The 14,021-nt window shown below is 41.6% G+C and overlaps 1 protein-coding gene across 1 annotated transcript in view; it reads right to left on the bottom strand.

Annotated features, from left to right (window-relative positions):
* The window catches only part of CPM (carboxypeptidase M), a 90,524-nt gene extending 77,107 nt beyond the window's left edge, over positions 1-13,417 (bottom strand). Inside the window, exons 1-2 of the mRNA XM_066368693.1 lie at positions 13,385-13,417; positions 12,920-13,082 (exon numbers count right to left, since the gene is read on the bottom strand). Coding sequence (XP_066224790.1) covers positions 12,920-13,079 — 160 coding nt within the window. The 5' untranslated portion in view covers positions 13,080-13,082; positions 13,385-13,417. The remainder of the gene's footprint in view (positions 1-12,919; positions 13,083-13,384) is intronic.
* Between the last annotated feature and the right edge of the window lie 604 nt (positions 13,418-14,021).

Raw genomic sequence — 14,021 nt, 5'->3', positions numbered from 1 at the left:
AGCTCTTGATTTCACCCTGAACTTGCCCTCTTTTATTTTTTCTCATCTTGATAAAATAAAACCTCATTCTCTCAGTTGTCCAAGCATATATCAGAAAGGTCATCCTGGATTTTTCATTTTTTCCTGCCCACTCACCTTCCAATCCATTAGCAATGATTGTGGGTTTTGTTTCCAAAACAAATCTCTGGAATCACTTCACTTGTCTGCTTTTCTAACCCAAATCACCGTTTGCCTGGATTATTCTCCTTGTGCCTGTCCTTGCCAGTCAGCAAAGTGATCTTTTCTCAGACCGACATCAGATCACATCATTCTGCTTCAAACCCTTCTACTCTATTCTCAGAACGGAATTCAAACTCTCCAGGTGTGACTGGCTTACAAGGCAGTGCCTGCCCTGCCGCCTGCACACCTGTCCCACTTCGCCCAGCGCCCCTGTCCGGGCTCTCCCCCACTTGGTCCAGCGCCCCTGTCCGGGCTCACCCCTACTTCGTCCAGCGCCCCTGTCCGGGCTCACTGCTGCAGCCCGCTGTCCTGTTTCTGCTCGAGAGCACGCAGCAGCCTCTCCACCTCAGGCCTGGGCGCTCACCGCCAGCCTCCACACTTTGAACCAGTGTATGCTGTCGAGTCTGAATCACATTTTGTATATTTAGAAGAACATGCTTTTTAAACTGAAAAGATGGCAAGCCCAATTACATGTTTGTTAGGGCTAGAATATGGTATTTTCCAATTTATCTTTTTGTTTCTTCACGAATAGAAAGGAATTTACCAGTAACAAATGATAATCCAGCGAGGCTTATCTCTAGGTTATCTCAAGTATGGTAAGATTACTCATCTGGGTCCCTAAGAGTAATAGAAAATAAATTTGTGTTTCTCAATGGAGCAACCTTTATCTGAAATTTAACTCCACGTGTACTTGGTATGGTTATTAAGAAGTAAATAAACTTTTCTAATTAAAAGTAATGGGAAAGCTCCCAGGGAATTACCATGTGTGACAACTATCTGTCGCCACTGGTCTCCAGATGTCTACACTTTCACAAGAGTGAATACTCCTCTTTAAAAGAATTGTAATGGTTGGGCTCAACTGAGTTACCAGCAAGGGCAAGGGAGTGAATATTTAATAGGGACTAAAAATTAAAGCTAAGATATCCCTTTAACAGTCTATCCACCTGTGTATTTCCATAACCTGTGCCTTTCTAAACCACTCATAGCAAAATTAATTAAGCACATTGGCTGCCTTCATCTTAAATCTGTACAACATTCCTGAGAATGGAGAGAAAAAAGACACTTAAAATGGAGGTGTTTCAAATCTCTGTTTACCTTCTTTGGGGGAAAGGCTTCATCACATGATCTATTTTTCTCCTTTTAATTCTCTAAATAGACACTTGGATTATTCTTGTGCTGTTCAAATAAAACCAGGGATATTTACTTAAACTCTTCTTAATGGAGGTGTGTGTGTATGTCCTATATTTACTCTCTCTTCCTTTGATACATGTTTGGTTAGGCCTGGGGGGCTGAGAGGAGTGGGGAAAGAACCACTTCAGGCCTGTCAGTGAATAGTTCACTTATTCCCTTTACTGCCTGAAACACACCGACTTCCCTGCTGCCTCCTCCACTCCAGGAATCTGCAGCTGTGGCAGGATAAGTTTCTCCAATTCTACCTTTCTAAAGTTATATTACTTACCATAAAACAGTTTTAGCCAAAAACACAAATTCATGTTTTTTCTTGTGCGCGCGCGCGCGAGAGAGAGAGAGAGAGAGAGAGAGAGAGATAGGAGAGAGATGTGAAGCATCAACTCGAAGTTGCATCACTTTAGTTGTTCACTGATTGCTTCTTATACATGCCTTGATGAGGGGGAGGGTGTCCAGCTGAGCCAGTGACCCTTTCCTGCTCAAGCCAGTGACCTTGGGCTTCAAGCCAGTAACCTTTGGGTTCAAGCCAGTGACCACGAGATCACATGTTGATGATCCCATGCTCAAGTCAGCAACTATATAGTGCATTGACCTGGGTCCTCAGTGTCCCAGGTCAATGCTCTATCTACTGTGTCATCACCGGTCAGGCCTAAATTCATTTTCTTGAGAGACTGAGGTACTTACTACATACAATATGTGCAACTATATAAAGTTATATGAAGTTACATAAAAGTATATATAAAACATACATCCTATATACTTATGCAATATAATAACATACTGAATACTATACTGTATAAAAGTATATTTACATTCATGTTCAGTTACTATGCATGGAAAAACTCTTCAGCTTTGACCCTTAAAGAGTCTGTCACATATAAGCACCTAATTGGCTAGGACACAGAGATGACCCAAGCCTGGCTCCTGTTCTCCAGGTGCCGTGTAGCTGGAGCTACTGGACAATGCTCAGGGGGAGGGGCACGGGATTCCAACTCCTCCCAGGGGACTGCAAAGGACTTCCAGGAGGAGGCACCATTGTGAACTAAGCCTCAATGAACTGATTAATGATCAAATGGTCTGTCCCATCCACACCTGCTCTAAAAATGTGATGGTGTGCTACATTTCACCCGCTGTATTCATCATGTACCTGTGCACTTTGTCAGGAAGGAGTCTCAGCTATGCATTGGAGCAGATGTCAGTTCATGTGACTTCAGTCGTGCTCTGGAAATGTGATGCTAGTTTCCTCAGACAGATTCCTGTCAGAGAAGTTAAGAAACTGGGAAAGTAACTAGTTGAAAGCTTTTTATTTAAACAAATATAAGTTACTTAGCTGGTTTCTTCTAGTGAACAATGTGATAGGGTAAACCCTCCAAATTCGTAAGCACTGTTGTTAATGCCTTTATCCCCACCAAAAAGGCCTGCTATCTTCAGCTCCGGGTAAATTCATAAGTCTGTGGGGCCAGTTCGAAGGCAGCTTGTTTGAAGTTGGTCACACTTTTCTTAGTACAGTGAGGACTAAGCCCTCCAGTGTGAAGTTACGTATGTGAAAGGTCACAGACTAGAAGATTTGTATTTTAATTTAAACATCTGACATACAGAGATGAGATATGCAACTCCTGTTTTCACACATACTCTAATTAGGATCCACAAAGCTCTCAGCAAGCTGCTATACGATATTACATCGAACTGCTAAGAAGTTAGGAAGCACAACCATTGTTTGAAACCACTGGATTGGAAGATCTGATCTAATCCCCTCCCTCTAAACCTAATGCATGTTAGTATATAATACTTAAAATATTTTATTTTACTTTAAGATTCTTTTTGTACGTTTTTGCTTTGTACTCTTAGAGAAAGGGAAATTCTAAATATACAAACGAAAAGAAGGAAACAGAGCTAATGGCAGTTGTCACCTCCCAACTCCACATCCCGCTGTCAGCACTGTTACTTCCAGACACACGTGTTCACTGATTAAGAGCAGAAACCAAACACCTCTTGGATGCTGCTACGTGAATCTGCAGCAGGTCCCTGCCCACTCTCTCTGTCTGTGAATGTAGACTAAGTTCCTAACCCTATCAGCCTGTAACTCTTTTTTTATGTCCAACAGTTTGCATTTCTCCCTTTCCCATGCTGGCATTAAATTCACAGACAATAAAACATATTTATACATATAATTTCTTTTTCTCTTTTTTAAAAATTTTATTTAGAAAATTAACTTTAACAGGGTGACACTGATCAATAAGAGTATAACAGGTTTCAGGTAAACATTTCTATAGTATTTGAACAGTCGATTATGTTGTACACCCATCACCCAAAGTGAAATCATTTTCCTTCACCTTATTATATTCATCCTTTTTTACACCGTTCCCTTCCCCCTCCCCCTACATAATTTCAAAAAGAGCATTATGATGTTCAAACTGTATGTAAAGGAGAAATAAAAGGAAAGCAACTTATAATAAAATACTGTTATCAGAATGTAGAAATTTGGGCACAGTCCACTAGAAGACACAATGAAAAATGTCAGACACTTATATAGTCCTTCCTTTGTATCTGTGGGTAAGCGGTTCTAGGACCCCACGGACACCAAAATCCGAAGATTCTCAAGTCCCCTTTATAAGATGCCATAATATTTGCATATAACCTATGTACATTCTCCTGAATACTTTAAATCAGATTACTCTTAATATTTAATACAATGTAAATGCCATGTAAATAGTTGTTAATGCTGAATTGTTTGGGGAATTATAACAAGAAAACAAACGTCTGTACATGTTCGGTACAGATGCAACCATTGTAGACCTAACTATATAGTGCATAGCAGCAACAATGTAACTTTTGTTCGAATATTTTTGATCTGCAGTTGGTTGAATCCAGGACTGTACAACCTGTGGATACAGAAGGGCTGACTCTACTTGAGAGTCATGATGAATGAATGCATCTATCACAAACGCAGACTAATTCAGTTGTGTGGTCACTGGTGTCAGGATTTTATGAATGTGAAACACCTCTCAGTCAAGTTCAGAGAAAAACAAAATCAAATTTTTCTCCAATTTATGCACAGTTAAATTCCTAGAAAATTCAGTATATATTAAAACTGTGGGGGAAAAGTATTTTGTGTTTGTATATACATAAAACAACATTTGGTTTTAGGCTCAGATTATTGTAAGCTGGTCTCTTCCCTGTGGAGGGCGTTATAAAACGGAGGGACAAGTTTTCACTACGCATCACTGCTCGGTGCATTGCTAAAAAGATCGGAAGGATACATCATGAGTGACACCTCACCCCCACCCCCCACCCTCAAGATTTACATGGCCTCAATTTCCAAAATTCCCTCTAGGGGGTCTACTGCTCTTAAGGAGAACTGTTTTCTGGAGACAGCAGTTCAGTGCATGGGGGTCCTGTGTGTCCTGTGTGTGTAAACCAGACGCTCAGCCTCCTGTCTCATAATCCAAGAGTTCTGCATACAGGAAGCAAATAAATTTACATGAGAAAATGGAATTCAAACTGCTTTGGATGAAACTGTATATACCGAAAAGGGTTCAAGGAATTCCACAGATCACTCATATTAAAAAAACAACAAACCAACCTACAAACATTTAATATAGGCCTTTGCTTGGATGATACAGGATGCTTGTCAACTTTTTCAGCATCCCAAGGATTAGGGGCAAGATGTATAGGAGAAAAGAGTAGGCGACAGGAACAGAGAAAAAGAAAACTGGAGACATTTTCCTCTGGAGCAGAGGTTTAAAGGTTTATTCCCTATTTGTCACAAGACAGACTGGTTCCAATCACCCCTCTGTCACTTGTAAACTATGGACAATTCAGTTTATCACAATTCTTCAAATGTAAATATGGGAATAATACTTGTATTTCATACCATTGTTAAAATGATTAAGTTAAACATTTATGTAAAGTGCCAGGCAAATAGTAAAATTCTCTTGATGTTGGCTATCATCATTTTTTTAAAGTGTCAAATACCACTTGGCACCTAGCATATTTCTGTTTAGATATATTTGAGATTTGGAATAAAAATGGTTACTAGATATAAGAAGCAGAGTAAAATTCTGTGTTACTTTTAGGATAGTCTCTACTTCAATTTTCTCTTTTAAATTATACTACAGGCCCTGGCCGGTTGGCTCAGTGGTAGAGCCTCGGCCCAGCAGGTGGAAGTCCTGGGTTTGATTCCTTGTCAGGGCACACAGGAGAAGTACTCATCTGCTTATATCCCCTTCTCCCTATCCTTTCTGTCTCTCTCTTCCCCTCCCACAGCCAGGGCTTCATTGGAGCAAAGTTGGCCTGGGCGCTGAAGATGGCTCTATGGCCTCCACCTCAGGCACTAAAATGGCTCTGGCCACAGTGGAGCATCACCAGATGGATCCTGGTCGGGTGCATGCGGGAGTCTGTCTGACTGCCTCCCCACTTCTAACTTTGAAAAAATACAAAACAAACAACAAACAGACAAAAACTCTGCTACAAATAGGATACATCGAAATCATTTCTATAAGAAAACAAATAAAGTAGTGTCTTTTGAAAACTGTGAATGGTTATAAAACAAGGCCAATATCTGTAAGTTGTTTCAGGAAAAACAACCCCAAAACTGCATTTCAAGTTAAAGGGGAAAGTCTTGCTAAATCAGTGTAACTTTAAATCACAAATGTGTATTACAGCTGTAATTTCCAGATTTTAGTGGTTTTCTTAATACTTAGTCCTCAAAATGTCCCCCTCTTTTATATCACAAAGAGCATTTTATATAGGATCTCAAGCAAACCGGTTTTATGACCACACTTGAGAAATGAACAGTGTGACAGAAAACTAAATGTTGTGGCATAATTTAATACACAATGTTTTATTTATTTATTTTTTTAGGAAAAATCGCCGGCCAATATCTACACAGTCAAGGGCAGAAGACAATGAGAGATCTGTGTAAGTGAATACAGTATACATCTCTTTGGGACAGGAATCCAAGCCAAATCTAGGGAGAATTTTGAGCATCTGAAATTGTATAAAGACTCCTGGCAGAAGAATTAAATAACTATCTGTTGGATGAATATATGAAGGTGAGAATTCTTGGGGGGCGGGGGAATCATGAGAAATAAATTGTCCCTTATACATTAAACACAATGAAAAATTGATAGTAATCTTTCATCATCATCATCACCTTGACATAACATCTATCCTTTTAGCAAATTTTTAAGCATACAGTACAGTATTATTATCTATAGGCACTATGCTATACAGTAGATCTCTGACATATTCATCTTGTATTACTGAAACTTTGCATCATTTAACAAATACAACAGTAATCTTTCAAACCACTAATGCTAGTATTTATTTATGAGTAGTATAGGATTTAAAAGAGTTGTTTTTGTCTTAGCATATTGTAATGCTGGTGGTTGAGGCCAGGCAGGTTCGTACTGAATTTGGGCAGATGGTATAGGAACTGTAGAGCTGGAAAGCATTGGGCCATTCTGTTTATTGGAGGCTTGCAGAGACAGGTGAGCGAATAAACAAAGGAAAACCTGCTTTTTGCAGTGAAGGGAAAGGGACAGGAAAACCGCCCCTCATGGTGGTGGCTGAGGGAATCAGGGAACCCAACTCACAGTGGCAGGAGTGATCTGGGAGAACTGCTCCGGAGGGAAAGCACCCTTAGCTTTTCATAGAGACACACACGTGGCTTTCTGCCATGTGTTCATGCCATGTGCTCATGCACTAAGTGTGCAAAGTGCTTGCAGCTAGGAAACCAGAGAGCAAGCCTAACATAGCTGTTTTCCCCACACGTACCTTGATTGTGAGATTATAAACCAATACAATCTTTTTGGAAGGCAATATGTATTGTAATGCCAGTGGCTGAGGCCAGGCAGGTCCACATTGGATTCGGGGGGACAGCAGAGAAACTGCAGAGCCAGAAAGTGTTGGGTCATTACAGTTTAATAGAGTCTCACAGCAGCAGACGAGCAAACAGGCAGGGAAAACCGCTTCTCAGGCAAATGAACAGCAAAATGGCCCCTCACAGTGTAGGGCAGGCAACCCACAATCCAGCATCCATCCTGAGCACAAGCACCCATAGCCTTACGTAAATTATACATATGTGATGTGCTCACGCACTAATCAAGCAAAGTGCTTGCAGCCAGTAAACCAGCGAGCAAGCCTAACACAGCTGTTTTTCCAACTTGTATCAAATACAGTACATAAAACTGCTTTAGACCCAGCAATTTCCTTTTCGGAAATGTATCCCTAATACAGCTAATGTACCCCTAACAGTAGCTCTTATATAACAATTATGTGCCAGGAATTATTCTAACAACCCAGAGTCACACTGCCTAAAAAGTAGAGAATCTCAGATTTGAACTTGCGTACTGTGGTTCCACAGCCTGTGCTCTGACAACTTTCACTGTCTTAGCTACAAAGATGTTCACTATGGCATTGTTTATAACAGGAACAGTATATCCATTAAGAAGACACAAAGCAGGCATTAAAAATCAAATTTTCTAAAGAGCATGTCTGCATAGACAAACAAAATATTTGGCTCTGTGGGAGGTGGAAAGGCACATGTTTCCTTTGGATAATGAGATTTTAATTTTCTTTTTGGTGCTCTGTTGTATCTTCCAAATTTCCTAAATGAACTTGAATTCTTTTTGTACCTATAAAAATATTACTAATAAATTTCTCTCTAGGTCAGTATATCCCATCAAAATATAATGAAAATCACATATGTAATTTAAAATGTTCTAATAACCATAACCACATTAACAAAGGTAAAAAGAAACAGATGAAGTTAATTTTAGGTATTTCTTATCTAACCTATATGTATATGAAAATATTATAATTTCAACCTGTAATCAATATAAAATATCAATGGAACATTTTACTTTTTTGTACCAAGCCTTCACAGTCACTTTAGGACATCTCAGTTGGGTCTAGTCACATTTCAGCTGCTGAACAGCCAAGTGGCTCATGGGTACTGTGATGGACAACACAGCCACAGATCCTTAGCAGAAGTTGCACTTTTAAATCAAATGTGCCCAAACCATGAATCCTGAAACCTTCCACTAACAACGTCAATCTCCATGTAACCATCTACATCTGTGTCAAGCTGCTTCTTTGAAAAGAGATGTGCTTGGGAGAGAGGTGAATCTGTTTGAAAACTCCCTCTAACACTTACCAGCTGTGTGATTTTCAGCACATTAGTTAACTTCTCTGTGCCTTATTTCACCTGTTTTGTAAATGAGGATGATGCCTACTTTGAGTTGTTGAGATTGAAATAATGTATTAAAATACTTAATACATGGGAAACACTTGATAACAGATTTTTATTATCTATTCCTTGTCCTTTGCAACCTTCTTAATCAGCTAAAGTAAAGATTCTAAGATAAGACATAAATCTTAAAACAGAGATGGTAGGAATTCTCAATTAAAATGGTCCTGGAACTAATTTTAGGGAGTGTGAATAGCCAAGCAGGGGGAACCCACAATAAATATGTTTGTATAAATATATCAAAGCAGCTAACTGATGGTAGGGAACAAAGGACACATATCTCTGCTTGCTTCCTACGCATTCGCGCAGCAAATAGTCAATTCATTAACCAAGCAGATATAAATTACTGACTATGGACCAGGCATCCTCCTATACACAAAGGAGGTTAGGAATTTTTTTTTAAATAAGGTGAAGGGGGGGAGAAGCTTCTTTAACCACATGGACAAAGGACCAATGTACTTTCACTGATTTTTCTCCACTCAGTTGCCAGTTGTTTTGTTTTGTTTTGAGTTGCTTCCCTTGTTTCACATAATTGTTTTTACTATGTCATTAGGTAGTGGGGTTTTTCCAAAAGATACAACTGAAATATGACCAGTGTACTATGTCTGAATCTAGGTGAATGGTATACGTGCCCTCAACTTTTGTGTGGTTTTCATCAAACACTTCAAAATAAAAAACTGGAAAAAAAAATCATTAAATACAATAGGAGGTAATTATCATGACATGCATCAGTGATTTCACAGGATCACCGCTTATAAAAAAAGTCACCAGAAACTATACAGCTGCTTCAAAGAGGTGAATGATTAAGAAAATTTAGATAATCAAGAGGATAAAATACAATATAGCAACCAATTCACACCTGCAGACTGTCAATTCATGGACTCTGTAATGAAATAATGAGAAGGGGGGAGCAGAATAGAATCCATGATTACAACAATAAAAATATATGAAATATGCATTTACAGAAATTTACAAATGTATTCAGTGAGGTAGGAATATTACTTTCCCTTCTGGGTAGGTTGCCCATGCTCATAATAGAAAAAGAGTATCACATATGATAAACCCTGTTTGCTAAGGAAACTAATCTTACACTAGAGGGCAGGTTGGCCAGGAGAAACTGCCTGTTTAGCAAAGGGTGCCAACACGCAGCACTGTCTTTCAATGTTCACACTAACATGCAGAGATAGTGTGGCAACGGACTCCCAGCTACAAGTGTGTATTTCACCCATCACTTGGAACCTAACAGCAGATTTGCGGTTTTTCTTATCTGAGTAATTATTCAGAACATACTCAGTGCAAACATTTGACTACTAATGTCAGACTGTATTTTTCCACAGTAACTCCTCAGTCCTTTAACCACAGGAGTGAATACAAAGTAAAAAAAAAAATTAATCTGTAGAGTGATATCATGCAGGACAAATCAAAATAGCTGGTTCACATTAAGGGAGTCCCCAGCTTTCTTTCAAAAGCACTTTGTGCTTGAAGAAATAAAAACTTACCAAATCTAGGGCTTAATTTAGTACTTAAAATGAACAATATCCGCCTCATCTTATGGTTTAATGATGACTGAACAATAACTCAAGCTAGTTGTGGGTTGTATTTTCTTTATTAATATAATTAGTATTCTTAGATCTTTTAAAATCTCTCTTTTCTAGCCTGAGGGGAAAATAATTTCGAAAGGTTGAATACGTATGCTGATTCAAGATATGATTTCTCATACATTTAACCTCCAGAATTTTGGATTATAGGGCAATACAGAGTAATTCTGGCACCAACTCTTTGGCAAAGCTGTTTAAAAACAAAGGTAGCATTATATATGTAAGTCCAGGATTTTTATTTTGCATTGCACATAAGTAAATTTATGTAATACTTTTTTTTTGAGAGAGAGAGAGAGACGGGAAGGGAAAGAGATGAGAAGCATCAATTTGTAGTTGTGGCACTTTAGTTGTTCATTGATTGCTTCTCATACAAGCCTGGCGTGGGGCCAGGGGGCTCCAGCTCAGTCAGTGACTTCCTTGGTCAAGGGTTCAAGCCAGTGACCTTGGCTTCAAGCCAACAACTGTAGGATCATGTGAATGATCCCAAGCTGGGGACACCGCACTCAAGCTGTTGAGCCTGAGCTTAAGCTGGAGACCTCGGGGTTTCGAACCTGGGTTCTCAGCATCCCAGGTGGCTGCTTCCTCCACTGTACCACCACCAGTCAAGCAATAGTTTTTCTTTGATATAAAAGCCTTGACCTTAATTTAGGGACAAAGACTAAGACTATGGTAATTGAGAGACTTCCAATTGGCTGAAAGCCAGAGCTATAATCCAGATAGGGTTTGAAAATATAAAGAGTTGAGATCCAAACTGCATAAACTTGCCTGACCAGGCGGTGGCGCAGTGGATAGAGCGTTGGACTGGGATGCAGAGGACCCAAGTTCGAGACCCCGAGGTGGCCAGATTGAGCGCAGGCTCATCTGGTTTGAGCAAAAAGCCCACCAGCTTGAACCCAAGGTCGCTGACTCCAGCAAGGGGTTACTGGGTCTGCTGAAGGCCCGCGGTCAAGGCACATATGAGAAAGCAGTCAGTGAACAACTAAGGTGTTGCAACACGCAATGAAAAACTAATGATTGATGCTTCTCATCTCTCTCCGTTCCTGTCTGTCTGTCCCTGTCTATCCCTCTCTCTCTCTCTGAAAAAAACAAAAACAAAAACAAACTGCATAAACTTGAAAAAATGTTTGATTTAAGCATTAAATTTTCTGCTAATTTCTTTGTGGAAGCAATAGACTAAAAGAAGATTAGTAAGTAATATTTAATAAGACATTTGCCTTGCCCCTAAATGTCCAAACTTTGAAGCAGTGATCTGAGTACCAATCCTAGTTATAAAACTTACCATCTGGGTGATCTTGGGGAAAATACTTAATATCTTTATGATTTAACATCCCCTTCTATAAAAGTGATCACTAATTACGGCCTAGCGTGCGGAGGACCCGGGTTCGATTCCCGGCCAGGGCACACAGGAGAAGCGCCCATTTGCTTCTCCACCCCTCTGCCGCACTTTCCTCTCTGTCTCTCTCTTCCCCTCCCGCAGCCAAGGCTCCATTGGAGCAAAGATGGCCCGGGCGCTGGGGATGGCTCCTTGGCCTCTGCCCCAGGCGCTAGAGTGGCTCTGGTCGCAATATGGCGACGCCCAGGATGGGCAGAGCATCGCCCCCTGGTGGGCAGAGCGTCGCCCCATGGTGGGCGTGCCGGGTGGATCCCGGTCGGGCGCATGCGGGAGTCTGTCTGACTGTCTCTCCCCGTTTCCAGCTTCAGAAAAATGAAAGAAAAAAAAAAAAAAGTGATCACTAATTAATATAAAGTTATATACATATATACTTAATATATGCTGCTCACAAAAATTAGGGGATATTTCAAAATGAATATGAAGCAACAAAAAAAAAAGAAGCACTTGATTTTTATTAAACAAGAACATCAGAAAAGCAAACAAGAAGCCAAAGAAAGTTGTCTGATTATGCAAATGAGATGCAAAACTAACTTATTTCATTGGTGAAAATGCACTATACAAAAGGCTGAAAGTACTTGAGTATCTGCACATTCCCTGCCCCCTAATTTTTGTGAGCAGTGTAGTTTCTAAATTAAATCAATAAAGCAATTAATCAAGAAACATTTGAAAATGCTAGAAGCAGTTCTAATCACCTTTAATGTAGATTTATTATCCAGCAACTGTCTTATTCAAATAAATAATTTAAAAAACAATCTTTAACAGTATCAGTCACTTTCCTTTTTTTTTTTTACATAACTTGAAGCATTTGGGCTAATTACACATGACATGGAAATCTCACCAAAGGACCTGCACTATTTTAGTTTAAAAGAGACCTTTAGGCATGATACTAACAGTCCAAAATATATTTAAAGAAGTCAACAAACAGGGACACCTGAGATGGATAAACGCACTTCCTTGGCAGAAACTTATGTAGAAAGGGAGTACACAATCTCCGCATGATCCAAAAAGACAGAACGCATTAACTCCTAGAACTCAATGACCTCGAATGACAGCGGAGACATTTAGTAAAACTCGGGTTGTCCTATTTACTCCTCCCCTGACACAATAAAACAATACAATACACAAAAGCAGAAGACAAGCCAACAAGCAAGGCACTGATGTGCCCGCTTGGAGCTCCTCTGAGCAGCTTCGTCAAGACGGGACGCGAAGCTAAGGTGTATGTAATGAATGAAAGCAAGGATTTGGAAAAGCGCACGAGACGGACCCTACCTTTCACGGATTTCCCAATACTGTGTAAGTGAGTGATGGAACTGTAGTTTTGGGCAACATTCTTCAGAAACTCTTCCATTTCTTCCTGGTGGTGGTAGCTGAAATCCAGCGCAGCTACCAAGGGCAGCAGCAGCCCTAGGCAGAGGCAGGCGAAGTCCATGTTCTAGAGATGAATAAAAATGATTAAGCCGAGATCAGACGAGGAGAGGGTTCTGGTACGGACGTCATACTAGCTTTGGCACAGATATTTTAGTGTCAGGTATCCTGACACCATCGTTTCCCGCTTCCTAAGGAGGTAAAAGTTGGAAGCAACACCTTCGGGAGTTCGAGCCACGGGAACACGGGGAGCCTGGGGTGCCTTCCATCCCGCCTCCCGCCCCTCCCTTTCCTTTTCGCGTCCCGGCTGCGGGTCGCCGCCCGGCAGCTGCGGCAGCTGCACCCGGCCGCGCGCGCCCTCAACCTCACCCCGGCACAGGCGCGCACCTCCACCCGCCCGCGGCCGCGGGGCCGGCCGTCATTATAGCCCGGCCAGAGGGCGGGCGCACCCAGGGCCCGCCCCGTAGCCTGACTGAAGCCCCGTCGGCCCAATCAGGCGCCGTGAGATCCCTCCTAGGCGGGGCCGAGACGCGCTGCGGGGGCTCCTCTGCCGTCCTCTCACCTGGGCGAGCGGGTGCTTCGGCGGCGCTGTGTTCCAGGGGGCGCGCCAGGCTGTGCCGACGGGCCGCAGTCTTTGCTGGGTTTAAAGGGGGACTTCCCCTCGGACACAACGCAGTCCGCTGATAGTGTCCCGGGTGCTCCGCCGAGGGCCACTCGGAAACTTGGTGACCCTAGAAGCTGCAAATTTGGAGATATTAAAAGATCGGCGGGCTTCCCGCACTGGCGGTTGCGAGTGGGCGCGCCCCCGGCTTACCTGGAGCCACAGGATGCGCCGCGCGAGGTCGGGGTGCGGGGAGTCCCGCACCGGCTCCTGCGGGTCCCTGCGGCGGGAGTCGCCCGGACCGCGCCGTCAGCCGCGCCAGGCTCCTCGGCCCTGTTTTGCAGTCGCGTTGGATTTAAGAAAGAGGAATTCATGTGTGTAAAAGTTTTAAATTCCGTCAAGTGG

Source organism: Saccopteryx leptura, chromosome 2 (assembly GCF_036850995.1).
Source record: "Saccopteryx leptura isolate mSacLep1 chromosome 2, mSacLep1_pri_phased_curated, whole genome shotgun sequence".
NCBI classification, from domain to species: domain Eukaryota; kingdom Metazoa; phylum Chordata; class Mammalia; order Chiroptera; family Emballonuridae; genus Saccopteryx; species Saccopteryx leptura.
Note: the sequence above shows the minus strand (reverse complement) of the source record. Positions and strands in the feature narration are given on the sequence as shown.